The following is a 27,999-nucleotide window of genomic DNA, read 5'->3' as shown; positions in this document are numbered from 1 at the left end:
GTGTCTGAAAGTCTGCTAGTTTTTATTAAGATTAAGCTTTGTTAGTTTCTTGAACACCAGTGCTACTAGTAAATGCATTATTCTGGAAAATTCCAGAACTATGAACAGTTCACAAAGGGTAAGTTACCACTAAAGCCACCATCTTTCATTCTAAGTGAGTGTTTCCCTCAGGAGTTCAGGTCAGGATAAGGAGGAAGAATTCGCGCTTTTCGGCAGAGAAGAACTTTTGTAGGCATGGGCTGGCATCTCCACATGAGTAAGCCAGTGAAGCTATAACCTTGACTTTAACAAAGATTGGGCCTACCCCCTACTCTGATAACTCATTACCACTTGTCAAGTAGTGAATAAAAGATGAAATTCTGTGTGAGAAAGGTGGTTCAAGAGTTTTTTGGAATGAAGCCATAGAGGTTTGGTTTTGTTTGTTTTTTAATAAGATTTCAGTTTGCTTGGGTGCTTGAGGCATATACAAAATCAACTGGGAATTCCCTGGTGGTTCAGTGGTTAGGACTCCATGCTTTCACTGCCAGAGGCCTGGGTTCAGTCCCTGGTTGGGGAGCACTAAGATCCTGCAAGCTATGTAGCCTGGCCAAAAAAAAAATAAGAAACACTTTAAAGAGGCTAGTTTTAAAATTTGTGCTCCCCCAACAAAATAGGAAAATGTTTAAGTCTACATTTTATGGGCCTGCTTGTATTTTTTTCAGGGTAAGTGTCCCCAGCTCAACTCTCCAATATGATGTTTTAATATGTTTGTCTTTCAGTTTCCAATGAGAGCTAAAAGGAAATTTATTATCAGACACATGCGTTTTAATCTCTCATCCCCACAACCTTGGAATATTTATTTAGTACCTGAGGTATTAATTTAAAACTTAAAGTTTTGTTTAAAACTTGGTGTATGCATTTAAATTCTCAGACACACTCCTCCTCAAATTTTGATATGGAAAAATAAAGTTTAACCAAAGTAACTTTATACACAGCTTTTCAGGAAAAACATATCTATTGGGTAATAATAAGTATATGTATGTTCCTTGTTTCCAAAATAGTTAAGTTATTGATACACATACCATCCACATTTGTAAAATATACCATACATTAAAGTTAAGTCCTATTGGCATAAATAAGTTCCACTTATATACATAGGCTTTGAGCAGATTTTAGGTAGTTCCTGAATAAAAATCAAAATTGGCTACCAATTGCCATTTAATATATTTTATCACACGAAGAAAAACAAAATATTGGAGTCCTTTGAGAAAAATAGAAGATCAGTTTTAAAGCAAGTGGTAATATTTATTACAGTTCTGCAGGTGGGGGTGGCAGAGATTCATTGAGATCTTGATCAAAGTCAGGAGGAATAGGAAATTCCTGACATTGGATCTCATTGTTGCAATCTTCCTGGTTTTTCATAAAATCTCCTGGTGGCACAGTCAAGTTAAATGAGTCAGGGGGAGGTGGAAATGACTGTTTGGACTCAGAATTATGGTGTTCAGAGATTTGATTGAGACAATCTAGAGATGCTGGGAGATTGGTGGAATTGTTTGGACGAGGAGATTCAGTTATCATCGTGGGTTTGTCGGATTTGTTCCCCTCCTGTCCTTCGATATCAAGAAGGGAAGCAGGTGGTGGAGGCAGATCTGTGTCATCTGAAGAGGAAACAGCTGTGCCAATTGTTGACCCATCACCGCTGTCTTCTGATGTACCATTTGCCTGATCTTTTATTCTCTCTGTTTTGGGATTGTTAGAATCTTCAGTGTTTTCCTTTGATTCAAACAACTTAATTTCTAAGTCATCTGCTAAAAGTGCGCTTTTGCTTGGTTTCCAGACCATAAGTGAAATAATTGATGAACGTTTTGGGAATGCTTCATTTTCTCTAATGTTATCCAAACATATGTCAGGGGTTTCGCCATCAGCAAACGGAGACCTACCTGCCCAATTTTGATCATTTAACACTGGTTTTCGCAAACATTGCCATAATACAATCATGAGTACAACTACCAACATAGTAGTCAGAATTGCACCAATTAATATGGCTGGTATTGAATAAGCATAATTGGCTTCCTTTGGGATATTTGTTGTACGGCTAAATTCGAAGTTGAATCCTGGTGTCTTCCTAGGTGAACTTTTGACAGTTGGTGTTGGTTGTATGGATATATTATGAACAGTCGGGGATATTGATTTCCTGGAAGAGGTGTGGGTAGATGATGGTTGTTGAGTAGGAGTAGAAACTGATGGTGGTGATTGTCTGGTAGAAGAATAGGCAGATGGTGATAGCTGTATGGCAGAGGTAAACACAGGCAGTGCTGTTCCTTGGGAGGAGGTGTTGGCTATTTGTATTGTTTTTCTGGTGACATTATAGACAAGTGGTTGTCCAGGAGAAGTATGTGCTGCTGGTTTCCCAGAAGAAGCATGGGCAAGTGGTGTTGGTTGTCCAGCAGCAATTTTGGCAGTTGTTATTGGTTGTCCAGAAGATAGGTTGTTGAATTGTGTTGGTTGACTTGAAGGATTCTCTGTCGTGCCCTGAGAATTCGCCGAGATATATGGCATTGATGGTCTAAATAAAGTAGATTGTGGTTGCCTCTCTGTTGTAGTTGCTTCTGTCTCTGAGAAAAAAGTATCATTCAGATGTCCGCAAAACAAAATTAAGATGAAATACTTGAGATCCATTTCAGAATGTTTCCTTTTTGCCAGTAGTAGTATAATAAAAGAAAGAAAGATAATTACATATCATTTAGTATTTATCATTGCTAATTTAGACTTGATACACTCCCAGCTAACATGAAGAGCTCTTAACTATACTGTAACTTACCACGTGACATTTGGACCCCAAAGGCAGTGATCTCGCGTAATTCTTTGGGAAGGTTTGTACTTGGCACTGTTGCCCCTGTGGGTTTATTGCACTGCAGCCCTTTGTTGCAGAGTCACGCATCTCAAATGCACGGGCTCCATATGCTGGAGCCGTGTGCACACTGCTTTCTCCCCTGTTTCCTGCTAGAAATACATTGATCCTGCTGCCTCAATGGGCGCCAGTAACCATCTATTACTTAATCCAGTGGTTTCTTTTCTTTTTTTCTCCCTTGATCACATTTGACACCATTGATTATTCCTTCACTGCTATTCGAGTAGCTCTTTGGAGTCATTTTCCTTTCATATTCATCTCACTAGCTCCTGTTTTTCTCTTGCATCCTAAATACAGTACTTGATATGTTTTCTGTCTTCACTCTTCACTGCTTTTCTTAATCCTGAATCTATCAGGTTTCACCTCTCACCTTTAACCTCTAGCTCCCAAACCTGTGTATCTAGCCTAAATTTCCTTAATTCTTGTTCCATTTATATGACTTCTTGGTGGGCATTGCCATGTACATATTTCACTATCAGCAAATTCAGCGTATTTAAGTCAGAATTCATCTTCATCTTAAAAGTGACCCTTCTCCTGATTTCTGGTTTTGCTGATGGTATTACCCTTGTGAGTTTCTCATGCCCACAACCTATTAAGTAACCTTTGCAGCTGTATCAGTGTCCAGGACAGTGTCTTTATATTAGAATCTCACATTTCTAAAGGATTCAATTCAACTCATACTTGAAAGTCCTAAAATGCTCTTCGAGTCTGGTTGAGGGAAGTAGTCTTGCTGCTACTTCATTCATTCATTGATTAGCACCATGTTTTTATCAGGCTCTGTTCTGGTTTAGGAGATACCAAAATTTAAAAAAAATTTTTTTCTAGTAGTAGAAACAATAAATAAATCTAATTTGATAAGTTTTCTCAGAAAGGTATGCAGGAGATGCACAGAGGAACTAAGCTAGCCTGGGAGAGCTTCAGGGAAGGTTTCTCAGAGAAGTAAAACTTGAACTGAATCTTGTCTATAAGAACTAAGTAAATAAAATATTCCAGCCAGGGGAACAACATGCAGGCATAGGAAAATGAGGCATGTGTTTAAGTTTGTGGGGTAGGGTTACCTGTGGGATGTGGCAGATGCTAAAACTTGAAGAGTTTTTTCAAGTTTCATTTCTGTTTCTGTGGCCTAAAGATCTATCTAACCATAACTACTCAATTAATATCTCCTGGTCTCAAATGTCTTGTCTCTAAAGTAAGGCTAGTTTTCAGCTCTGTATGTAATACTTGTTTCATACATCTTTAAACACAATGGTAACTATTTGGTTATTTCTTAATATTAAGGAAAGGAAAATCTCTGGGTTTTAAATCCTGGTCAATATGATTTGAAACTATAGTTTCTCTGTGATTTTTTTAAGCCAATCTGAGAGAGGTTTGATGGTCTGTACAAGCCTGATGGCAAGGTACAATAACAGATGAGGAACTCCCTCAAGTTTGCAAAGAAATAGACTTTTTTTTAGCATATTTGAGTGGTTTTCATTGCTTATTCCTCTACCACTTTGTATATAGTGATGATAAATTACCCTATTTTAGTAGAGGAGAAGGAATGTGATTTTTTTTCCTATGTAGTCTCCTGCTTTTTATTTCTCTGTAATACTTAAAGCTTTAATTTTAAAATATTTCTCCTTTAAGTTCCCCTGCACACTGCTGATGAATTAATCTTCCGACAACCAAGCTTTATCACGTCTTTGCTCCCTTGCTTATTGTTGCTCAGTTGCTCAGTCATGTCTGACTCTCTGTGACCCCATGGCCTGCAGCACTCCAGGCTTCCCTGTCCTTCACCATCTCCCTTGCTTGAGGGTTCCCCATTGGTATCAAAGTTAAAATCTAAACTGAGTTTTCTGTTTGTGGCCTGAGTTTACCAGTCCAGACTCATATCTCATGACTGCAACTTCTCATTTAGCCTCTTCCTCATCTTACATACTTCCTAAACACACACTTTTCTCCCTTTAGCAGACACTTTTAATTATGCTATTCTTCACCCTCTGAGAGTGTGTTCTTTTTCCTAAACCACTCTCTTCCCTGTTCTGGTTGCCTAACTGTGAATCTATCATCATCTGTCAGACCTCAGCTTAAATTCCCTTCTTAGACCAAATTCTCTGTGACTGAGCACAGCCCAGAGAGCTCAGCCATTCCCTGAGTTCCCCCTCGTTCTTGTTCTCTTTATGGTTCCTTGGATAATTCTTTATATACGTACCTGACTCACACTTCTTTTCTCTCAAATAATTGTGTTTATTTTTTATTTCTTAACTTTTCACATTTTCTTTTTGTTATCTCCATCACCTCAAATAAGATTTTAAAGAACTTTGAAGAAGGCCAAAAGTAACAAAGAAAAATCCTTATCTAGAACATCCTAAGTGCTATACCATCTCAGGTGTTTTACATACTTCATTTCGTTTAACTTTTACATAATTTTGTGAGAAAGATGGAGGAATCTTTGATTTACAGATAAAGAGACAAATTTAAATGTGTTAAGCAATTTGCCAAATGTAATGTCAGTATTAGTGACAGGGAATTTATACCCACAGACCCATCTGATTTTAAAGCATATGTTGTTTCTGCTACTCCAAATTGTCTGTTTTTATATGTTGATTTCTTTACAGCGGAATGCTGTATGTGTTAGCAGCTCAGTAAACAGTTAACCTATAATTGGGCTTCTTGGTTTCTTTTCCATTTCAGTTTTTTGCTGTTTATTAATACTTCTTCCGGAATGTAACTGGTTGTCGTTCAGTTGCTAAGTCATGTCCGACTCTTTGCAATCCCGTGGACTGTGTAGCACGCAAGACTTCTCTGTCCTCCTCTATCTTCCAGAGTTTACTCAAAATGTTCATTGAGTCAGTGATGTTATCTGACTATCTCATTCAGATGGTTAGAATGTAAGCAGAGAGGTAAAATCTGAGTTACTAAATTATGCCTTCTATTCATTTCGTAAAGGGTTTAATAGGGAAAATTTTGAAACTTTTGGCATAAATATGGAAATTTAAATCATCTCTACATGGTTATCATCCATGAAGTTCCTACCTACTGTTCTTACAGATTACCCCTTTCCCCAAAGAAGGCCTTATTAGAAAGTGTTATTCTTTAGAGATTCACTTTAGTTTTCTAAAAAATGCCATCCAGAGCAACAGAATACATAGGCCATGAATTATCTTCAGCCAAGAATGTGTCTTGTGACTTTTCTTAAAATTTTTAAAAACCCTTCACAGTTCCTTTTTTCAGTTAGCTAAAAAAAGCATTAGAGAAGGAAAGAACCCAGATAGGAACATAATTATAAGCCCAGTTGAGTTTGTATGGTCAATTTTGATAGGGTGTAACCTCTTTTGTTAATAGGAATGTCATAGGACCTTAAAGTGTGTGAGATTTTCCACTTGTCATTTAAGGGTTACAGCAGTATTAAACCAAATTCTTTTTTTTTACCTATCCTACCCCTTTCTCCAGTTAGCTATACCCTCCTAGGGTCTGCTACATTGGAATGCTCAAATCTGTCTTAGAATTCCGCTACAGCAATTCAGAATAGTCCAGAGAAAAGGAATAAGATTTCAAAGAAGAGTAAATGAAGGGGAGAGGTATAGTGAAGAAACAGACTTTTTTTTCTAGTTCAGTGACAGTGAGGGCAGTGTTATTACCAGTGCAGAAAGTTACTTAACATATGTGATATATATGTGTATGTATGTATGTATGTATATGTGTATATACGTAGGCCATGTGTACCTGAAATACCAACATTATTTCTTCAGGAGAAGAAGGTAGAGAGAAAGAACCATAGAGGGGGCAAGGGAGTAAAAAGGAGGAGAAAATGTTGGCTACAATGAAATGAAAAAGGAATGCAAAGAAATAAAAAATAACACAAAAGATAAAAATAAAGCCAAACAAAGGATAAACAGCAAATACATGGAATGGGGAGGTAAATTGATTAGAGAAGGTATTGAAAGAAAGAAAAGTTAATAAAAGGCTGAAGAACAAATAGTGATTATGTATTTAGCAAGAAGTTAGGGTAGAAGGTTAAAGCGAACAAAATTAGAAATTGGGGGAGAAGACCAGAGTAGATGAAAGAAGGAACTACAGAATGCTGCTTTCTGTCTTTGCGGATTCAGGAATCAGCAGAGGAACAGTGTTCTCAAAATGGAGGACAGGCCTGAGATCACCCATCTTCTCAAACTCACTTACCTTTCATTTCAGGACTCCTATCTAAGCATCCTTAAGATTTCCTACTCCCCCCGCCCCCCACTGTTTTTTGGCACTTAGAAGCTACTTGTTAATTACTCTAAATAACCTATGAACAATCTATATAGCATTTTTTCTAGAATTTCCCTAGTCTGCTGCTTAGGCAAACCCTAAATTTGTCTACCTTTATATGGCAGTATTTTGCTCATTATTTTAGGTTGGGACTCTTGAGGTTTAACTCAGATTTTGGTTCTTTGTTTTTCCTGAATATTGAAAAAATTTCAGAAAGAAGAAAAACATCAGCTGTTTTAATTAAGCATTTGAGACGCAATTAAAGTTGGAGTCCCCTTAATGCATAAGTACATAAACAGTTTAGCATGTAAAACTGATGCTAAGTTGGATATGATAAGAGAGATGTTACTGTCTTTTAAAGAAGAATCAAGGAGATTTGGCGGGCATATCCTAGATAAGGCAAATATAGGTAGCGGTATCAAAAAAATAACATCTGAGTTTCAGTTACTTTGTTATAATACAGATATAATAGATTAAAATTTAGTGGTATTGTATCTCCTGCTAGTAAAGTTATGAAACCAGAAAAGGAAGAAGACAGCGATTCTGTATCTTGATGAAAAGCAGCAAGGGGAAATTAACTTTGAACTATGATAGGAATTACTTGATGACTATCTTTTATCAAAAATAGCTACCATTTACTAAGTACATGCCAGATGTTTGGCACCGTCCTGTTTTAATGAGGAAGGTGATGTTATCGTCACTGTACAGATAAAACTGAGACACAGAGAAGTTGGATAATTTGCCGAAGTGTCACAGCTCTTAAGTAGTGGCACTGATACAGAAATCAGTCAGTCATGTATAAGATCTCTTTCCTTCCATTACATTCATAGTAAAATTCTGAAACAGGAGTGCTTGAAGAGGAAAAGAGATGTGAACTCTCTGGGAATAGATAATGTAAGTAACTTTTGGAGTTAGCTTTTTAAAAGGTTGGACAAGAACTACCAGAAAACCATTTTAGTCCTGTGACTAGGAAAACAATTATGGGAGTTGTGATTAGATAGCCTGTAAACTGGCATAATTGGGATGACTTTTAAAGATTGGACATTGACAGGCATCAAATTTTCATTTAAAAAATTCAGAATTCATAATTTCCCTCTGAGTGGAAGTATATAGGGATTAGTTGGAAAACACAGGCACTATTAAACCCTATATTTGGAACAGATTCTTTAAAAATATATAGATAAGCATTGTCCAAAAAAATGATAAAAATCTTTCTGTATTAATTTCTGTAATAGTTACTTAGAAGAAATCTAAAGTGGACTTCTATAAAAGAAAGTCATAAGTACTTTATGAAATGTTGAAGTAGGATATTACCCACTATGAATTTACCATTCTATGATATTACAAGTCAATGTAAATAAACTCTTGGCAGTTTTTATTTTGGAGGATATTCGCTTTGCAATTGTCCAAGTTACTCAAAGAAAACATCTTTTCTCCATGGTTAGCAACTCTCTATTCTATGAGTTTTATTTTCCATATCTATTTTATACTGCTTACTAAAGACTCAGATAATGTGTGACATAAATATGTAGTGATGAGTATATGCCCACACATTTTACCATAGCAGTTTTTTTCTTAGCTTTAAATATTAGTGATAATATTTTCATGTCATCATCATTACTAAAATTCTATTTGTGTAAAAAAGCATATTTAATAATAATCATTGAGTGTCTCATCTAATCACCTTTGTTTATTTTTAAATGAAGGTGACCATTCTTTCTATGAAAACTGAAGGGGATTAAAAAATAAAAATAATTTAAACCTATGGATTATGTTATATATAGGAAATTTTCATATAAAGAAAATAAAATTTTTTAACAGTTGGTATTTTGGGGTTGTAGATTTAGCCATCACTCATGAATTCTAGTTTTATTTCCAACCCTTAGCTTTATCTGCCATGGGTGTAGTTTTATTTCTTTTAATTACAGAACTGAGGTCAACAAACATAATGATTGAATAAACTTTAAAGGGTTTATATTACATAAACCTAGGTGAAAATTTTTCTGAAGGCAAGCTCAACACTGAATTTTTAAAATTCCATGCAACAAAACCACAATACCTGTTATATAGATACCTTTAGACAATCAGACTTTAAGTTTAAAACAATAACATTTTAGTTTTAAAAATTGGAGCAGGAAATGGCAGCCCACTCCAGTATTCTTGCCTGGAAAATCCTATGGACAGAGGAGCCTGACTGGCTACAGTCCATGGGGTCACGAGGAGTCAGACAAAAGTAAATTTTATATAAAACAAAGATCAAACCAGATTGCCTGTGTGAAATTGTCTTACCTTGGCTGTTAACTTCTTTTGCAGAAGGCTAAATTCTTGTTCTAACTGGACATTTTGGTGCTTTGGCTAAGAAAGCAAAAAGTGGTTCCGAACGTTCAGATTAAAAATGATCCTCTAGCACATTGAAATAGGTTCTGTAGAGAAAGAGGAAGTTTATCAATAGTTGGTTCCGGAAGTGCAATAAGCCACAAAATGACTAAGAAAGTACTACTTTAACAGAGCTTAATTTGAAACACAATTTGGAGCTACATGATTTGAGTGCTTTTAATTAACATTTGTAAGTAAACATTTGAGACTCTCTAGGAATGTGATTCAGTCAGTTCGGTTGCTCAGTCGTGTCTGACTCTCTGAGACCCCATGGACTGCAGCACACAGTAATGTGATTATATAGTTTAAATACTTAAAATAGAACCTTGGAGAGAAAGTTATATAAGGAAAAACTGCCAGTCAGGTTACTACCCATAGTGAGATTTCTTTTCATAACAAATGAATGATGTGTCCTGTTTACTTGTGTGACCGTAGGCAAGTCGTTGTACTTCTGAATCACCGTTTCCTCCTCTGGAGGAATACTTCTGTTACTAGGTTTTGAGAGGATTCAATAAGATAAAATATATAAATGCCTTACACACAGTCGGTAGCCAGAAATGTTATTTCCTCTTACATAATTTAGGCTAAACCCAGGTAAAAGTATGATTAATTTTTTCCAAATAGTTTCCTAAATGATTTTTAAGTTCAAGTCCACAACTCTTTAATTACCCACAAAGTAGGTAATTGTCAGTGCAAAGTAAAAATAAATTGGGAATCATTTTCTAAATAAGTTAACTAATAAGTATGTTGAGAAGAGTATGAGTCAGTATAAAAACACATTTCTTTCAGCATGTCACCTTCTAGACTCTCTCATCTGAAAAGTGGAGATCATAATTCTTAATTTATAAATGTATTATGGGATTAAATAAATGTAAAGTGCCTAGCATCACACCTATTATAGTAGATGTTGTAAGCATTAAACCACGCACTGTTTTCCCCTGGTCACTGCTGAGGAACACAGATAATTAAGACCTAGTTCTTAATTTCAGGGCACTTATAACTTGGTAGAAAAAGAAGATTTAAAAAAAAAAATGCTATAAACTTATTTTATGGAATATAATTTGCTATATATATTGAATTGGCCAAAAAGTTTGGGTTTTTCTATAAGATGTTATGGAAAAACCCAAATGAACTTTTTGGTCAACCCAATATAATATAAAGTATGCCACGTAATTTTTAAATGTGCTATAAATTTTTGTTTCACTATTTTTAAATCCCTAAATTAATAAGCATGTGGACCATAGCACCCAATGGTAGAAAAGTAGCCTTGTTCAAAAGTAACTTTAGAACTCAAAACATATCTTACCCTGTCATCTTTAAACAGTGGTTAAGTTTGGAAAGGAACCACTTTCATGAGCTACCATTGGATGTTGTCAGTCTGAGGACGTGTGTTAAATAGCCAAGATAGTGAGGGATAAATTTTAAATATTTCTGCAATAGGAGCTTTCTGTTTTGTGTGAAGATGTTCAACATATGTGTTGCATAGGAAAGTAGTTGCCTAGTTAATTTCTTATTTTTAAGAAGACAGTCATTTGTTTTCAGTTTCTTGATTCAAGGACTGCTTTGTGTTATCACTGTTTTCATGTACAGTCTCAGATTTTTGATATACACAAAATGGGAGCTCTGCCCAGGTTCATTTCAAATCTGAAATCAAACCTTTTTACCCTTCAAAAGATAACCTGCTGCTGCTGCTGCTAAGTCACTTCAGTCGTGTCTGACTCTGTGCGACCCCACAGACGGCAGCCCACCAGTCTCCCCCATCCCTGGGATTCTCCAGGCAAGAACACTGGAGTGGGTTGCCATTTTCTTTTCCAATGCATGAAAGTGAAAAGTGAAAGTGAAGTCGCTCAGTTGTGTCCGACTCTTAGTGACCCCCATGGACTGTAGCCCACCAGGCTCCTCCATCCGTGAGATTTTCCAGGCAAGAGTACTGGAGTGGGGTGCACTTATTGCCTTCTCCAAAAGATAACTTAATGTTACAACCACAATGGGCATGAGCTTTCTCTTGCTTTCCTTTTTCCTTTGTTGATGTTTACCTTTTTCTGGAATAATAGGGCTATGATTTGTTATTTGGGAAATGGATTTTTTATAAATTGGTAACAAATCGATAATAAAATTGATGCTCTTTTTCCCTCTCTCATTTTAAGATGTAACCTTAAAAAAAAAAAGAAATGTAACCTACCTAGATCTTTTGAGCAATGGAAATTTTACAAATTTAATCTGATGACCAAGAGCATGATCTAGGGAATTATGCAAAAATTATCAATGCCTCTATCTGGAGCTCACTCCATTTAAATCAGGAGGAAGGGTGTAACTTACGCATGGGTGAGTTAAATTCTTCAGGTGATTCCGAATCTCAGTCAGGATGCAAATTACTAACCTAGAAAGAATTGCAGTAATACTTGGAAAAAATATATATAAATATGTAAAATGTTTCCTCAGCTAGGTGCTCTGTGATGACCGAGAGGGGTGGAATTGAGGGTGTGAGTGGGAGGTTCAAGAGGGAGGGGTTGTATATGTATACATATAGCTGACTCATTTTGTTGTACTGCAGAAACAAACACAACATTGTAAAGCAGTTATACTTCAAATTATTTTACAAAGAAAACAATGGCTGTTGTTAGGGGGTGGAGATAGTAGAGATTGGAAGGAGGCCTAAAGGCACTTTCTGAGAAAATGTTCTATTTGTTGGTTAAAAGGTGTTGACATGTATAAACTTTTGTCAAAGTGAATTGAATTGTAAAAAAGAAAAATAAAAACATACATACATATAAATATTTCCTTAAATGTCTAACATATTTCCCAAAATAAATGCTCGACAAGGGATGAGATTTTTAAGACTGGCCTGGTCTTTAATTAAGTATGCTCTGTGTCAGTTTTGGTGGACAGTTGGAAAGTCTCTCAGAGCAGCTTTTGCAATATATTAAATTGAAGATGAATGTCTTGGCTTAAATGTAAGCCACTATTGTACTTGAACCCAGTTTCTTTAAACTTTCAACAATTACCTGAGTATCCTGTTTTCCAAAGTAGAACAAACACACACACATATACACATCTTTCCTTTGCTCGTGTCATATTGGGTAGTAAAAAAATAAAATTGGTTTATTAGGTCATTTGGCAGTCTCAAAGTCCAAAAACTAATCAGCCTTTGAATATTTGCTATAAAAAAAATCCCATAAGCAATATTTATAGAGTTCCATTACAGTTAAACAGTAAGATATGTTTTACATTTATCTATTTCAGTTGTACTCTGTTTCTTATTGATCTTTGCTGTGTATTCTCTAAAATAATAAAGGGAATGCAAATATACATAGTCACTTTTATTCTGTCATCTTAATTTATTATACAAAATTTAAAGTTTTAATTAAATATAGTAGAAAACGACTTTCTTATGTACACCACATGTAAAGATGAAAGCATCTGGCATAACATTAGCCGTGTTTATAGATGAACTGGTATGGATTCTGTCTCATTCAGCAAAGAAAGTACCATGTAACTATACAGTTCAACTCTATGCATCAGGAATGTGACTTCTGTTAGATGTTAAAGCACGTAATAGCCTCAAATGACACGCTGAAACTCTTCCAAGTTTACTTACATTTGGACAAAGATCATGTAACTACTATTGCTGAACAAGAAAAATTCATAAATTATCTCTTTCTAACTCTGTTAGTCAGTTCCTTCAACTTGTCTTTAGAACCTCCCTTGAATGCTTGGTCGTTTTATTATTTGCTTTCTAAAACAGTGTTAGACACAGTTAAAATCATTAAGTAAGCAAACATACTTCTTCCTTTCTCACTTGCTTGATTCTAAGCAAGGCCAGCCATGGCAAATTTTAGACCTTCAGTCCAACACCTTGGCATTAAATGTCAAACTGAGTTCATTTTTACCCCAGAAACTTTCTCATTGCTACTTTGCATTTTTCTTCACTAAAGCATCTATTAGTTAGTGAGTTTTTCAGTTCCTTCTTCATCTTTTCTTTCCCTCGTAGCTGTGAGCACTCCAGTAGATTGCATCATTAGGTTGGGCACTGTGAGCTGTTTTGCTCTTTTCCAAGTGTCTGATTCAGCAGGCCAGAGACCACTGCTTGCCAGAAAATCACCATTGCTCCTAGGCTGACGCTTGCCTGCTTGTTTTGATCGTCTGAGAGATGAGACTTTGTTTGCCAGAACCACAGTTGATAGAAATAGAATGGTACAGATAAGAAAGAGCACGGCAATTATGATTAAGCAGACTAGCATGGCCATTTTGTTGTCCTCCTCACAGACACCCTTTTTGAAAATTTCACTGTGACTTTTGCTTGTGTTTTCAATGTTCTGTACTGTTGGTGGACTGTGCCTGACAACAGAAGATACATAAAGCTCCAGTTCAGATTTAGGAGTTAAAAACGTGATGTGAGATGATGTTTCTGTTTCAGGCATGTTTGTAGAATTATCTTTTTTATCTGCTTCAGGAGTTTTAGGGTTTGCGTTAAAGTTTTCATTTTTGCTTCTGTCCGTCTTGTTGTGAATATCTGGATCCAAGACAGTAGAATTGTTATCCCACAGATGGGTATAGTTTGCTTTTGTTCCAGGAGACAAAGAAAAAGCTGTTGTCATCAGAAAGGCAAGATGCAGGTAATGTCGCATGTGTCCCATGTCTGTGAGTGTACTGGTAATCTGTAGGGATAGAAATATAATTTGTTAACTTGTGAAAGAATAATGGTTCCTAGTTTTGGTAATTGTCATTAAAAGATGGATAGACAGTTGATAAGTTTTAGCTACAATTAGCTATAATTACACTCATGCCTGACATTTGCTTTCCTGTTTGAATTCCTTCTGAACTGATCTTTTTTCTACTAGGCTACATATAAAGAAACAATTTAATTTCTCTTATTTTTTAAATGCTAAAAGGTAGCATTGCAGATAACTACTAATCATTGTTAAACTGAATACCCTGGTTTAAGAGTTTCCTCCCTCTTGAGCATGCTAGAAGAATTTAGCTTTGAGTCACATACTTCTGCTTTTACTTTTTTGATTCCTCCTTTTTTTTTTCCTTACCATTTAAGGAAACTCCTTGCAGAAACTCCCCATCCTCTAACAAATGAGTCACCCATCTGTATAGTAAGAGAGAAATGTGACATTTTGCTTCGTGTGTGAGAAGAAAATGCAAATAATTTTGCGGGGGGCTCAGGAAAAGGGAAGTGTGGAAGCTACCAAGAGAAAACGGACCTCAAGTAGAAATTCAAGATGTTCTTTTTTCTTCCTGGGTATTTATCTTGAAGTTTAGACTAAAGCTAGTGCTTAGGAATATATTCCCAGTATTCATGAAAGCTCTTGTATGATGATGGGTCTCCCTTCACCTCTATGGCCCCTGAGTTACTGTGGCTTTCTGAAAGCAAAGACATGCCACTTTTCTCATCCCAAACCTCTGGCATTACAGAGGAAAAGAGGCAGGTTTCTTTTGAATAATCTCAAAAGTTCAACAAAAGATATTGACCTTTCTCATTATTATTTGTGCTTAGAATTTTTCTGTGAATATTTTGACATAATCTTTAAAAATAAGGTATACAATATAATAGAAATACAACATCAGGATCATGGGATTCAGGCTCAAGTGGGAAGTCAGTGTGGATCATAAGAGTCTCAACCTATAAATGAAAAAGTGGAATGTCGATTTTGGGTCTGAGCTCGCTGGAAGCCAGTCCACAAAGGGGAAAACTCTGTTCCTAATTTTTATTATCCATCATAAGACTGAAGATTTAAATGCAACTGGCATATCTGTTCTAGGTACTGGTAAGCCAAGGAAAGATTCATTACCATTATTGAGCTATCTCTTTTAAAATAGTATTCCACTTTGTCTGGGCCACATTTGTAAGAGTGTTTTATTGTTTGCATTTATATGAATAGGGAAGTGGAAGCAAAAACTAGGTTATTCTTCTGTTGTTTAGTCAGTCAGTCATGTGCAACTCTGCGACACCATGGACTGTAGACCACCAGGCTCCTCTGTCCGTGGAATTTTCCAGGCAGGATTACTGGAGTGGGTTGCCATTTCCGTCTCCTGAGATATACCAAATAAAAGTGCCTGTTTGCCTATTATATATAAGTTCTTCTCAAACTTTAAAGAACATGGATGTGAGTTTGTTTTTAATGCAGATTTATTCCATAGGTCTAGGAGGGACTGGAGAGTTTTAACCAATTCCCAGATGACACAGATACTGTTGCTACTCATGCTTTTTTTTTTTTTTTAACTGAAGTATAGTTGATTTGAGAATAACAAATGTGACATATTGTTATACAAATGAAAGTAGCATATAATAAACAATAGTAACTAGAAACTAACCTCTGAAGTCATATTTCCTATTGATAATATGGAGGGGAAAAAAAAAAACCCTTTCTTATGTGTTCTAGAAGTAAGATTACTTTTCAGATTATAATTTTTATAGACAGTTAAAGATATTGTGCACTGACTTGTCTATAATAGTGTTTGAATTCAATTTTTAAGTTGAATGACATAAATCTTTGGATTTATGGAAGTATTTGTGATTCTTCCACAAAGAGAAAGACTTTAAATTGGATTAGCAAATAATTTCCAGCCTTTTATACTAGACTGGACTTCTGCATGAGATGCTAAAAATGATTTAAAGCAAGTTATTCTTGTCACATTAGTTCATTAGTGTAATATGTATCATAGTATTTGTACACATTTTAGCAGTGCTCACCACAGGATAAATAATAGGCCCGCTGTTGATTGTCTTCAGCCAGATGTACTGTCATCCCCAAATAAACAAACCGTTAACAAAATGAGACTTTGAAATCCTTACAAATGCCTAAGAATAGAGAGCTGTCTCTACATCTCTAATTTATGCAGTGGAGGCCAGGTTATATTATGAAAATTTTCCTTTATCTCTGGTAGTTTTCAATAAAATTTATAATGCCTAAGCATTAGTAATGAGAAATTTGTTTTTTAAACTTATTTTAATAACAGGTAAAACTTTACAATTCACTCAAGAGACTAAAATCAAATCCTACTTAATCTTAATTTAAAGCTCTGTGTTGATGGTAACTCTTGCCATTTCTTACTTAAATTTTACTTAATAGAACAGAGAAGAAAACAGCATACGTGTTCCATTACTAATTCTACTTTGTTAGTACGATTCGAAAGTATTTCCTCAAACACTAATCTGTAAGAAGTTATAAATGAAAAGGCATAAGAAAAGCCATATATATGACCTACCTTACAAAATGCTTGGTCAAAATCTTATAACCTGATTTTAATAAGCCACTTCTTTTCTTTTCTTGAAGCACAACTTCCAAATAATTTAAAGCAGAATAGACTTGAAGAATCTGAACCTAACTCTGCAGTTTAAAAAAAAGGATATGTACAGCTAGCTTTCCACTAACCACAGATGACACATTTCCTTTCCACTGCAGCTAAAGCACATGTCACAGGGGAAAAAAAAATCTCCAACTTGTCTATTTGGCCACAGCATGACAGGAGGCTTTGTAGGACAAATCCCCGCCTCCAGGGTAGGGAGGGTTTTGTGTTTAATGCCTTTTGACCCTATGCTAATTATGTATGTCTGCTATATGCTTTCGAATGCTATGTTAGTATCTTTCAGAAAAACAGAAAATAACATTTCCCCTGAGATTGAGCATTAAAATCTTCTCTAAAAATTGTACTTGTATACCACAGACTGATTTGATAACATGAGTTTGGAGACCCAGGATATTGGTCAGATAATAGAAACAGTAATGTTTATAACCAGCATTTCAAAGTATGGAAGTGCAACAGTGGTTTGGAGAGACTATCTAGTAAACTTAGGTTATAAGAGACAAAAAAAAAAAAATCTCTTATAATCTAACTGTAGTGTATATATACACACACACTCCCCTCTAATGTCCTGTCAGGACCTCATACTCAATGTATCTAAAATGGATTTCAATTTTCCCCCAAAGTGACTGCCCCTTGTGATCTCTGTTTTTATTCAGGGTGGTAACATTCTTTGTTATGGCAGAGCCTTGGTACACAGCAAGTCCTTTTAATTCAAATCCTTTGTTTCAGCCTTGATAAAGATGTTGAATCATGTTGATCCTTTCTTCATATTTTTGGATCAGTTTCTTCTCTAACTGTTAGCCTTGTGTATATTTTAGATGCTTATTAAACCATACCTAGACTACTATAATATCTTTTTCACTAGCCCCAACTCCTTCTTATATATGTATCACTTCCTGTGATCATATCACCTTTTTCTTTTTAAAGAAATGTGGTCAAATAACTCCCTAACACCTGCAGCTGCAATTCAGAAATGTTTGTGCACATAAACATCAGATGAAAGGTTGTTTAAAAACAATGAAAATCTCCAGGCCCCACTGCATAGATTCATATATAGTAGTTCTGGGCTAGGACAGGAAACTGCGTTTTAATGAGGCACACCACTGCCGCTGGTGTGCCACAGAACATCCTCCAAGAAATACCAAAGTCTTAAGAGGAAATCTGAGCCCCTTAGTTTTGCCCCTGAGCAGTTTTGGTCCCTTCACAATTTGGCTATTCTGTATTTTTCCAGCTTTCTCTCTTCAAATTTCTCTACATGAATCCTCCATTCTAGCTCAGCTAGCTGATTCTTGCCTCAGCACATCTAGTTGCCTATTTTTCCCCCTCCTTCCCTCTCTCCATGAGGCCTGCCATTCCCTGCTCTTGTTGAGTGTGAAATTTCTCCTGCCCACTTCAGCATCTTCTATGTAGCTTTCACTGATTACCCAGTTTGTGTTGATTTTTCCCTCTTTTGAACTTTACAAAAGTATTTTTCTGTGCAGTTTCTTTGACAAGTGATTACATACTACCTCATATCTTTTCTTTGTTCTTGAAATACTTTTTAAAATTTTAAGATGACTTAACTTATCATATTTTTATCTTATTTTCTCCCAATAAGATTTAAAACTCTTAGGAAAGGATATTTGTTTTAGCTTACTTTGTAGTACCACCAGAATCATCAAGTACAGAACGTTGGGCCAAAGTTAATATAAGGTTGATTTGTTTTGAAATTCTGGTACTGTATTTGGGGGCTTTCTGATGGTCCTTCTTTTGACTACTCATATTGATTAGCATTCTTTTGAATGTAGACAACATATGACATAGACAACTTAATCAAAAAAATGGGATGTATTGGCTCACACAACTGAATAGTACAGAAATAAATTCTAGGACTCAAAAGAAATGGCTGGGGCCCCAGTTTATCTTGTCATTTCTCTGCTCCATTTCTTCAGTTTTTAGGCAGGCTTTTCATTCATATCATAAGGTAAACAAGCTAACAACTCTCAGAGCTATATGTTCCTTTAATTATAAACATCAGGGAAGAAAAAGATCTCAGTTCTCAACAATTTAAGCTGAAGTCTTTGAATTGGGCCTATTTGGCCCTAGTTGTCCTAGTTTGAGTCACATGATCATTGTTGAACCATTCTCTCTGGTCATGGTGGATTAAATGAATTGACTAAATTCATTCAGTTTACTTCAAGGCTCCAAGTGGGTCATTCCCACCCAAATAGTTCACCTGGGAACTTGGGTGTGCCTAGAAGCAACCAACCAATGTCCATTGCCTTCCTCCTTGCTTGACTATGGTAGACAAGTTTGTTGTTGCTGTTGTTGCTCAGATTTTGAACTGGGGATTTGTCTCTTGCATTTTACTTTAGCCTTCTCAGTGTCTTAAGAACAAGTGATTTAAAAAAATGGATCCAGACTTTGTATAATTGTTTCATATTATAGTTTGTTTTCTTTTTTTTTTTTTTTTGAATTTTTATGTTTTATTTATTTATTTATTTTTTAAATTTTTTAAAATTATTCATTTTAATTGGAGGCTAATTACATTACAATATTGTAGTGGGAAAACAACAAAAATATTGTTTTTTTGTTGTTGTTTCCATACAATAATTTATTTATAACTTTGTATGACCTAAATGATAATTTTATAGATTTTATTTGGAGCCAGTTAACTGTTTTGCAGACAGATATTATTTCAATAACATAAATTCCATTACCACTCTGTTTTTATGCATTCTTTTTTTTTTTTCTTTAATAGAAAATTATTTAATTAGTATACATGTGTTCCCCATCCTGAACCCTCCTCCCTCCTCTGTTTTCTCTAGAAAACTAATCAGAAAATAAAGGATTAAAGTAGATTTGTAGCATCTGTATATTCATTCAAAATGGTTAATGATTTGTGTCCTTTTTTTCATCTTACTTTAGGTTCAAAACAGGTCAAATCAATGGTGATTTGCTGATATACCACGTCTTGCTGACTTTAAAGCCATATTATGCAAAGCCATATGAAATTGTAGTGGACCTTACCCATACTGGGCCTAGCAATCGCTTTAAAACAGACTTTCTCTCCAAGTGGTTTGTGGTTTTTCCTGGCTTTGCTTATGATAATGTCTCTGCAGTATATATCTATAACTGTAACTCCTGGGTCAGGGAATATACCAAGTATCATGAGCGGCTGCTGACTGGCCTCAAAGGCAGCAAAAGACTCATTTTCATAGACTGTCCTGGGAAACTGGCTGAGCACATTGAGCATGAACAGCAGAAACTACCCGCTGCCACCTTGGCTTTAGAAGAGGACCTGAAGGTTTTCCACAACGCTCTCAAGCTAGCTCACAAAGACACCAAGGTGTCTATTAAAGTAAGTTTCAATGCCTGTTAGGTAAGTGATTCATTGCCTTGCTTGACTAACCAGCCAATCTACTAGACTCCCCAGGGTCCCTGTAGTACTGTATAGCAAATGTAAAGTAAGTCCAGATGGAGGAAAACCAAGCCTTCTGTCTTCATGGAGGTCCTGCAGAAGGCTGGAGAGGTGTACACTTAATATAATTTCCAGGTTGTATTGGGGGCAGGAGAGTAGTATAGAGTGGGCTGTTTGCTGCATATCTGTCAAATGGCAGGAATATATGAGGAGTGGGAACTACCTATTGAGATTTCTTTTGATTATTACATGCTTTTTAGCAGAGGATGAATGTGAACCTTCAGGATTAAATTTGTAATTATCCATAGGATCTCAAGCTTTTAAAAACTAAACATTTTTTTCTGATGTTTTCAGTTTCTTTTGACAGCACTTATCACAATTATTATTGAACCTGTTTGAATATATAATGGTGGTAACTCTTCTTTAAATGGCAGACATGGTATTTTGTTTGGTTGGTGGGATTTTGAAACCTCTCAGATTTCTACATAATGAAATTTAATCCTTTTCTACTCTACCCTCTTGCTGACATTTTCCAGGTTGGTTCTACTGCTGTTCAAGTAACCTCTGCAGAGCGAACAAAAGTCCTGGGGCAATCAGTCTTTCTAAATGATATCTATTATGCCTCAGAAATTGAAGAGATCTGCCTGGTGGACGAGAACCAGTTCACCTTAACTATTGCAAACCAGGGCACACCGCTCACCTTCATGCACCAGGAGTGTGATGCCATTGTTCAGTCTATCATTCACATCCGGACACGTTGGGAGCTGTCGCAACCAGACTCCATTCCCCAGCACACCAAGATTCGGCCAAAAGACGTCCCTGGGACACTACTCAATATTGCATTACTTAATTTAGGCAGTTCAGACCCTAGTTTACGGTAGGTTTTTTTAAAAACTCATTTCAATCTTATTTAAAGTTTGTTGGTTTTAAAATGAGATCAATTAATAAATTTTTAAGGCATCCTCTACCTTAATACTATAAATTATTAGCAGGCATTCTAAGTAGGTAAACACGTGAACTATGTAAATCTGAATAGGGTGACTTATACCAAACCAGTGTTCTTTCAGCTTTCATCTGAAACATAACAGCATGGCCATTTTAGGGGGGATTTTTTGTTTGCTTGTTTTTCTTTTTAAAAAAAGTTGTTTTCTTTTTTTTAAAGTCTACTTCTAAGTAAAATTTCTCCTTTTCTGAGTTCTCTAATTTTTCCCATATTTAAAAGTACATCACTATTCAGCTCCCTTGCAGTCAAGTAAGATTATCATTATTTGAAAAGGAAGGCTTAATGTTCAGTAATTCAGTAACATTACATAGTTTCTGCAACTGTGTGACTTTAACAAAATTCTTGAAAGAGAGCTTAAGACAAATATAAATGTCAGATGAGCAGAGTTATAATTGGATCTGGTTAGGTTTAGTATCTAAATGAATGCAGAAAGGACAGGGCCTATGGCATCAGGAGTTTTGGTTTAAATCTAGACCTGCTGCTCTGTATGACTTTGGTCAAGGTACTGAAGTTCTGCAGATGAGCTCTAGTTTCCTCTTTTTAAAAATAAGGGTAACCCTGCCTTCCTGTAAACTTACAAAAGTTTAATAAATGTGTGGTAGTAGAGCATAGCATCTAGCAAATAGTTTGTGTTTAACAAATATTTTCTCCCAACTCCCCCCCACCCCTCCCCCACCCTTTCCTCTCTCTGCCAGTGTCTCCACACCACTTCCCTTTTCTGCCCCTCTCCTTTTCATGTTAAGATAATTTTTTGCCCCAAGTACCTTGGGACTATCAGGTTTTTACAGATATAAATTCTTGGCTTTGGAAAATCTTCCCTAGGGTATAATATAGCTCAAGTTTTATAAATGGGCTTTTTAGAATTCCACGTCCTCCGTAATTTAACAGGAAAAGAAATAAGCAAGATTTCTTTACCTGGGCGGTCCTCATGGAGTCCATGAACTCCCAGAAAATACACACAAAATTTCACATATGCTTACTTTTCATTATCTGAGAGGAGTCTGTGACACCTACTCCCAGTTTGAGGAATCCCAGTTCTTTATAACTGTTGAAATAACAGAGTGAAAGTCACTGTCCAAATAGCATCACTCAGAATTCCTTGGAGTTAATAAAAGATACACAAACTTAGAAACAATGAGGTTAATATTTTCATTTTAGGAAAATGGAGCTATGTCTGTCTTGAATGTCTAGTTCCAAATTCCTCATAGAAGAGTGCTAGCAGACTTCTAACAGTTATTAGCTTGAATGAGCCTGTATTCTTCTCTTGTGAAATAAAACAAACTGACAGCTTCTGCTTTTTGCTGAAGCCTGTTGTTCCAGAGAAAAAGCCTTGAGGCAGACTTATATTTCAGTGGCTTTTTCCCCTGTGTGGTTATTACATAAATATACTAGCATGATGAAAGTTCAGAGGTAAGGAAAACCTGAAATTCACTGAGCAAACCGTTTGTTTTGCTGGATAGGGGAGAAAAATCTAAATCTAAAAATTGAGTTTTTTGAGCTATCTCCTAAATTGTTTAAGTATATTTTTAGACATTTATAAGGAAGACTTTGGTTCTGATGGAACCTGGATATATATTATGGTTTGTGTGTTCTTTATTTTTTTTTAATTCAGTGCTTTTATGTATAATAGTAGGAGTTCATTTAAGGAAAAAATGGCACGTGGGGGGAGGTACTTAATTATATTAAAAAATTGTTTGACCTCTAGTTTGTAGTATAAATTGTAGGACACCTAGCAAGAAATTTGGTAGATTCTAATGAAACATTTTAGCATTCTAATTTTATGAGGGCCATCTCATTTCTTGTGCTCCTGGTTATAACTGGATCTAGTGAGCAGGGGAGCCACAATTTGAGTTTTGGCCTCACTGAAAATATGGTGTGCCTTATTCTGACTTTCTTCATATTGACTGATCTTAAGACCATAAAATTCTCATATTTTATATCCCAGTGGAATGTCTTTTAGAAAGGCCTTATATTCACTGTCATTAGGAGCCTCAGAGTTCTCTTCTGATTATGTGGAGAATTTTCCTTTAAAAAAATATGATTGCGGGGTATTTGGGATTTACCATAGAATTACAAAATCTTATCTCCGATCGATCATAAAATTTTTAAATAGTTGATCTATGCTTGGTAACAGAATCATAAGTTGTATGTTATTAAAATTTTGAAATTGTAAGAAAAAAGTTTAAAACAACTTAATTTGTGTTTTCTCCTAGGTCAGCTGCCTATAATCTTCTGTGTGCCTTAACTTGTACCTTTAATTTAAAAATTGAGGGCCAGTTACTAGAGACGTCAGGTTTATGTATCCCAGCCAACAACACCCTCTTTATTGTCTCTATTAGTAAGACCCTGGCAGCCAATGAGCCACACCTCACCTTAGAATTTTTGGAAGAGTGTATTTCTGGATTTAGCAAATCTAGTAAGTAATGATTTTTTTTTTAATATTAACAACGATTCTAAGAAGATTCAAAGATAGTCCTTTCATTTCAAAATTTGCCAATGAAATCTTTAGTATATTTCCACTTATTTTTATTTTTTGTCTTACTGAAGAAACTTTGTGGTAGATCACATTGAGAAATCCACAAAAATTTGGCAATACAGGCACAGTGGGAAGATTTTGATATCTTCTGTGTCTCTGCACCACTTACAAAGTGTTTTCATACCGTGTTTGAGATTAGCGTATTTCTCTTCTTAGCATGTTATTCCAAATGTGTAAAATATCCATGTTGTCCCCTTGATTTTAGGGGGGTAGTCATTTTCTCTTTACTTCAGGTTGAATTTGAACTGTGATTTTATTGTTTATGTATAGTTCATGGAGAATGCAGTGGCACGAAATACAAGGTCCAGAGTCAACTCCTGACTTGCCTTTTGTAAATGTAAATTTAACATCTATTCTTTATGTCTATCCATCTTCAGAACCTGTAGTAATATAAATGTTGCTCTTCTTCCAGCTTATTTCCTGACATTTTCTTCCCCTCCCTTTCTCTCTCCATAATACATAAAACTTTTTAATACACTCAAACACATTTCTTGACTTTTCTGTGTTAATTGAAAGCTTTGGAAATTCAGTAAGACCAGATCACTGTGTATTTTTACAGCAAGAGATGTAGGATTATAACTCTAAAAAGAAAACATGTAAAACTGACAAAACAAGACAGGTATAAAGCTTTATTAAGACAATATTAACAAAGGTTTGAGTGAATGGACACATGTATTGTGTTCCTGGATGAACAGTTCTTACCAGATTATTATAATTCAATTCAGTCCCTTTAAAATAGCTGTGAGAGTTGAGGATTAAGAACGAGGTAGAGCTTTAAATGATTATGTTATGCATTTCACTTGAAAATACAATAGCTAAGAAAATATTGAAAGAAAAACTGAGAGGGGCTTGTAGTCAAAGCTAAGGTTTTTCCAGTAGTCAAGTATGGATGTGTGAGAGTTGGACCATAAAGAAAGCTGAACGCTGAAGAATTCATGCTTTTGACTATGGTGTTGGAGAAGACTCTTGAGAGTCCCTTGAACTGCAAGGAGATCAAACCAGTCAATCCTAAAGGAAATCAGTCCTGAATATTCATTGGAAGGACTGATGCTGAAGCTGAAGCTCCAAGCCTTTGGTCACCTGATGCAAAGAACTGAGTCATTAGAAAAGACCATAATGCTGGGAAAGATTGAAGGCAGGAGGAGAAGGGGACAACAGAGAATGAGATGGTTGAATGGCATCACCAACTCAATGGACCTGAGTTTGAGCAAGCTCTGGGAGTTGGTGATGGACAGGGAGGCCTGGTATGCTGCAGTCCATGGAGTTGCAAAGAATAGGACACAACTGAGTGACTGAACTAAACAGTAATTAAAATGAGTATTCAAAAATCAGCAATCAGATCACTTTAAGAGAAGCATATTGATAAAGAAGTAACACAGACTAATAGGGGGAAGATTAAATCACTTCAGAAATGAGGCTGAGAAATGAATCAAGTTGGGTCTTCATCTTAACCCCAAACCACAAGATGATGCCAAAATAAGTTCTAACTATTTTTAAGAATTGAATATAAAAACTGGAACCATTTAAGAAAGAGGAATAATATTTGATTGCTTTCTGGGTGAGTAAGGACTTATGAAACAAAAAAAGTAATAGATTGAAGCAAAGGAAATGGTGAAAGTTCACTAACAAATTTGAAGAAATTCAAACTGAAAGAAGTGTTGTTCAGTCACTCAGTCGTGTCCAAATCTTTGCAACCCCATGGACTGCGGCACACCAGGTATCCCTGTCCTTCACCATCTCCTGGAGCCTGCTCAAACTCATGTCCATCGATTCGGTGATGTCATCCAACTGTCTCATCCTCTTTCATCCCCTTCTCTTCCTGCCTTCAATCTTTCCCAGCATCAGAGACTTTCTAACGAGTCAGCTCTTCACATCAGGTGGCCAAACTCTCGGAGCTTCAGCTTCAGCATCAGCCCTTCCAATGAATATTCAGGACTGATTTCCTTTAGGATTGATTGGTTTGATCTCCTTGCAGTCCAAGGGACTCTCAAGAGTCTTCAACACCACAGTTAAGAAGCACCAGCTCTTCAGTGCTCATCCTTATTTATAGTCCAACTCTTACATCCATACTTGACTACTGGAAAAACCATAGCTTTGACTATTTGGACCTATGTTGGCAAAGAAAGATTTAAAAAAATTCAGTGTTGATGTCTTTGGAATTGTGAACAGGAGCAAGTTTTCTACAAAGTAGTTTGGACGTGGATATGGAGAACCTTAAAGATGTTTACAGCTCTTGGACTCATAACTCCTAAGGAATTTATCCTAAGGAATTAATGTCCATATGTTTATCATAGCATTATTTTTTATTTAGGTTTTTAAAATTCAGGTGTATCTTATCATCAATAAAGTGCCAAAATCTTAAATAATTTGATTAATTTTTACATGTGAATACATTACAAAACCATCTCCCAGGTCAAGATATGGAACATTTCCAGCATCCAGAAATTTCCTCTCTGGCAATCCATTCCCCACCAAGAGTAACCACTGTTATCACCTCTCTTGCCAGAGATTTATTTTCCATACTTTTGTGCTTCACTTAACATTACTTACAATAGCAAAACGCTGAAGCAATCTAAAAGTAAACACTGAGGAACCAATTACATTATTCTTCTATGTAATCTACATATCATGAAATAATATGAGGCCATTAAAAATGTTTTTGGTACAGAATTTCAATTTGGGAAGATAAAAATGTTCTGGAATGGATAGTGTTGATGGTTGCACAACAATGTGAATATACTGAATTCCTGTGAACTGTACACATTAAAATGGCAGGTTTTATGCTATATATGGAGAAGGCACTGGCACCCCACTCCAGTACTCTTGCCTGGAAAATCCCGTAGATGGAGGAGCCTGGTGGGCTGCAGTCCATGGGGTCGCAAAGAGTCGGACACGACTAAGCGACTTCACTTTCACTTTTCACTTTCATGCATTGGAGAAGGAAATGGCAAGCCACTCCAGTGTTCTTGCCTGGAGACTCCCAGGGACGGCGGAGCCTGGTGGGCTGCTGTCTATGGGGTCGCACAGAGTCGGACACGACTGAAGCGACTTAGCAGCAGTAGCAGCAGCATGCTATATATATATATATATTAATATATATATATGTATATTAACATGATTAAAAAATGCTTTGGGTACTCTTGGTGAAGTTATATAGAGGAATCTTTGCATTAATTTTGTATCTTTTTGTAAGTTCGGAGTTACTTCAAAATAAAAAGTTACAAATTGTCCTTCCTTGAAAAATTTTTAATGTTGAGTAAATCTCAGTATAATACATAGTGAAATAAACATTCAGAGCATACTGTGTGCAGAAACCAGCACAATATTATAAAGCAATTATCCTCCAATTAAAAGTAAATTAAAAAACATGTTCTGTATGTAGCATAACCCTAATTTTTGTGGAGAAGTTGGGATGGGTTACATACAGTATCTCTGCATAGATTTGAAAGCCTATGGAGAAGTCAAGTGAGACACCAGTATATTGATATCAGTTTCATTTTTATGATGATACTCTCTGTTTATCAAAGTTCCTATGATTACCAATATTCCTTTTAAAATGAGAATAAAGTGAGAAAATTTTTAACTAGAAGAGAAGCTATTAAAAGGGAGAAAAGTAAGATAAAACTTTTCAAAAATCGGCTTAATGACTTTGGAGATTACGTTCTTTAAGGCTTGTTCTCTTTCTTCATCTCTGTCTTCAGTAATATATTTGCCAAGTCTCTTTTCTCCAGGCCTGATTCTAGGTTATGGTCTTTTACTTTTTTCCTCCCAATCTTTTATTTTGAAATAATTGTTGATGTCATTTTTGTGGACCATCTGTGCTAATAATGTAATTTTTACCCCCAGGTATTGAATTGAAACACCTTTGTTTGGAGTACATGACTCCATGGCTATCAAATCTAGTACGTTTTTGTAAGCACAACGATGATGCCAAGCGACAGAGAGTTACTGCAATTCTTGATAAGCTGATAACAATGACCATAAATGAGAAACAGATGTATCCATCTATTCAAGCAAAAATATGGGGGAGCCTTGGGCAGGTATTGAGTTTTCTCAAATATTTATCTAGTACCTCCTTGGTACAGATATTAATCTGATACCCACATTGTGCAAAGCACTGCACTAGGGATATAGCTATAGAAAAGACAGTTCCCTTTTTCAAAAAGCATGCCAGACACCCACCTAATCCCTGATCCACTTCAGAACTATAGGAGTCTGTGTCTCAGAACCAGAGAAAAGCTAATTATTCT

At 35.9% G+C, this 27,999-nt stretch overlaps 2 protein-coding genes across 10 annotated transcripts in view; one reads left to right on the top strand and one right to left on the bottom strand.

The window, feature by feature from the left end:
* Window positions 1-27,999, top strand: part of NF1 (neurofibromin 1) — a 323,089-nt gene that overhangs the window by 255,217 nt on the left and 39,873 nt on the right. For all 9 annotated transcript variants that reach the window (XM_061390468.1, XM_061390467.1, XM_061390466.1 and 6 more), the window contains 4 exons: window positions 19,718-20,150; window positions 20,747-21,087; window positions 23,427-23,629; window positions 27,596-27,789. In XM_061390468.1, the coding sequence (XP_061246452.1) occupies window positions 19,718-20,150; window positions 20,747-21,087; window positions 23,427-23,629; window positions 27,596-27,789 (1,171 nt within the window). The remainder of the gene's footprint in view (window positions 1-19,717; window positions 20,151-20,746; window positions 21,088-23,426; window positions 23,630-27,595; window positions 27,790-27,999) is intronic.
* Window positions 6-16,925, bottom strand: EVI2A (ecotropic viral integration site 2A). The gene is made up of 3 exons (XM_061390472.1): window positions 16,712-16,925; window positions 9,410-14,154; window positions 6-2,671 (listed from the first exon to the last, which is right to left on the bottom strand). The coding sequence occupies exon 2, from the start codon at window positions 14,131-14,133 to the stop codon at window positions 13,438-13,440; it is 696 nt and encodes a 231-aa protein (XP_061246456.1). The 5' UTR covers window positions 14,134-14,154; window positions 16,712-16,925; the 3' UTR covers window positions 6-2,671; window positions 9,410-13,437.

The sequence above is a fragment of the Bos javanicus genome, chromosome 19 (genome assembly GCF_032452875.1).
Source record: "Bos javanicus breed banteng chromosome 19, ARS-OSU_banteng_1.0, whole genome shotgun sequence".
NCBI classification, from domain to species: domain Eukaryota; kingdom Metazoa; phylum Chordata; class Mammalia; order Artiodactyla; family Bovidae; genus Bos; species Bos javanicus.
The sequence above is the reverse complement of the archived record's forward strand: the minus strand, read 5'-3'. Positions and strand labels throughout refer to the sequence as shown.

What these genes read in the sequence shown, in the direction of transcription:
- EVI2A (XM_061390472.1), bottom strand. Translation starts at nt 14,133, where the DNA reads ATGGGACACATGCGACATTACCTGCATCTTGCCTTTCTGATGACAACA.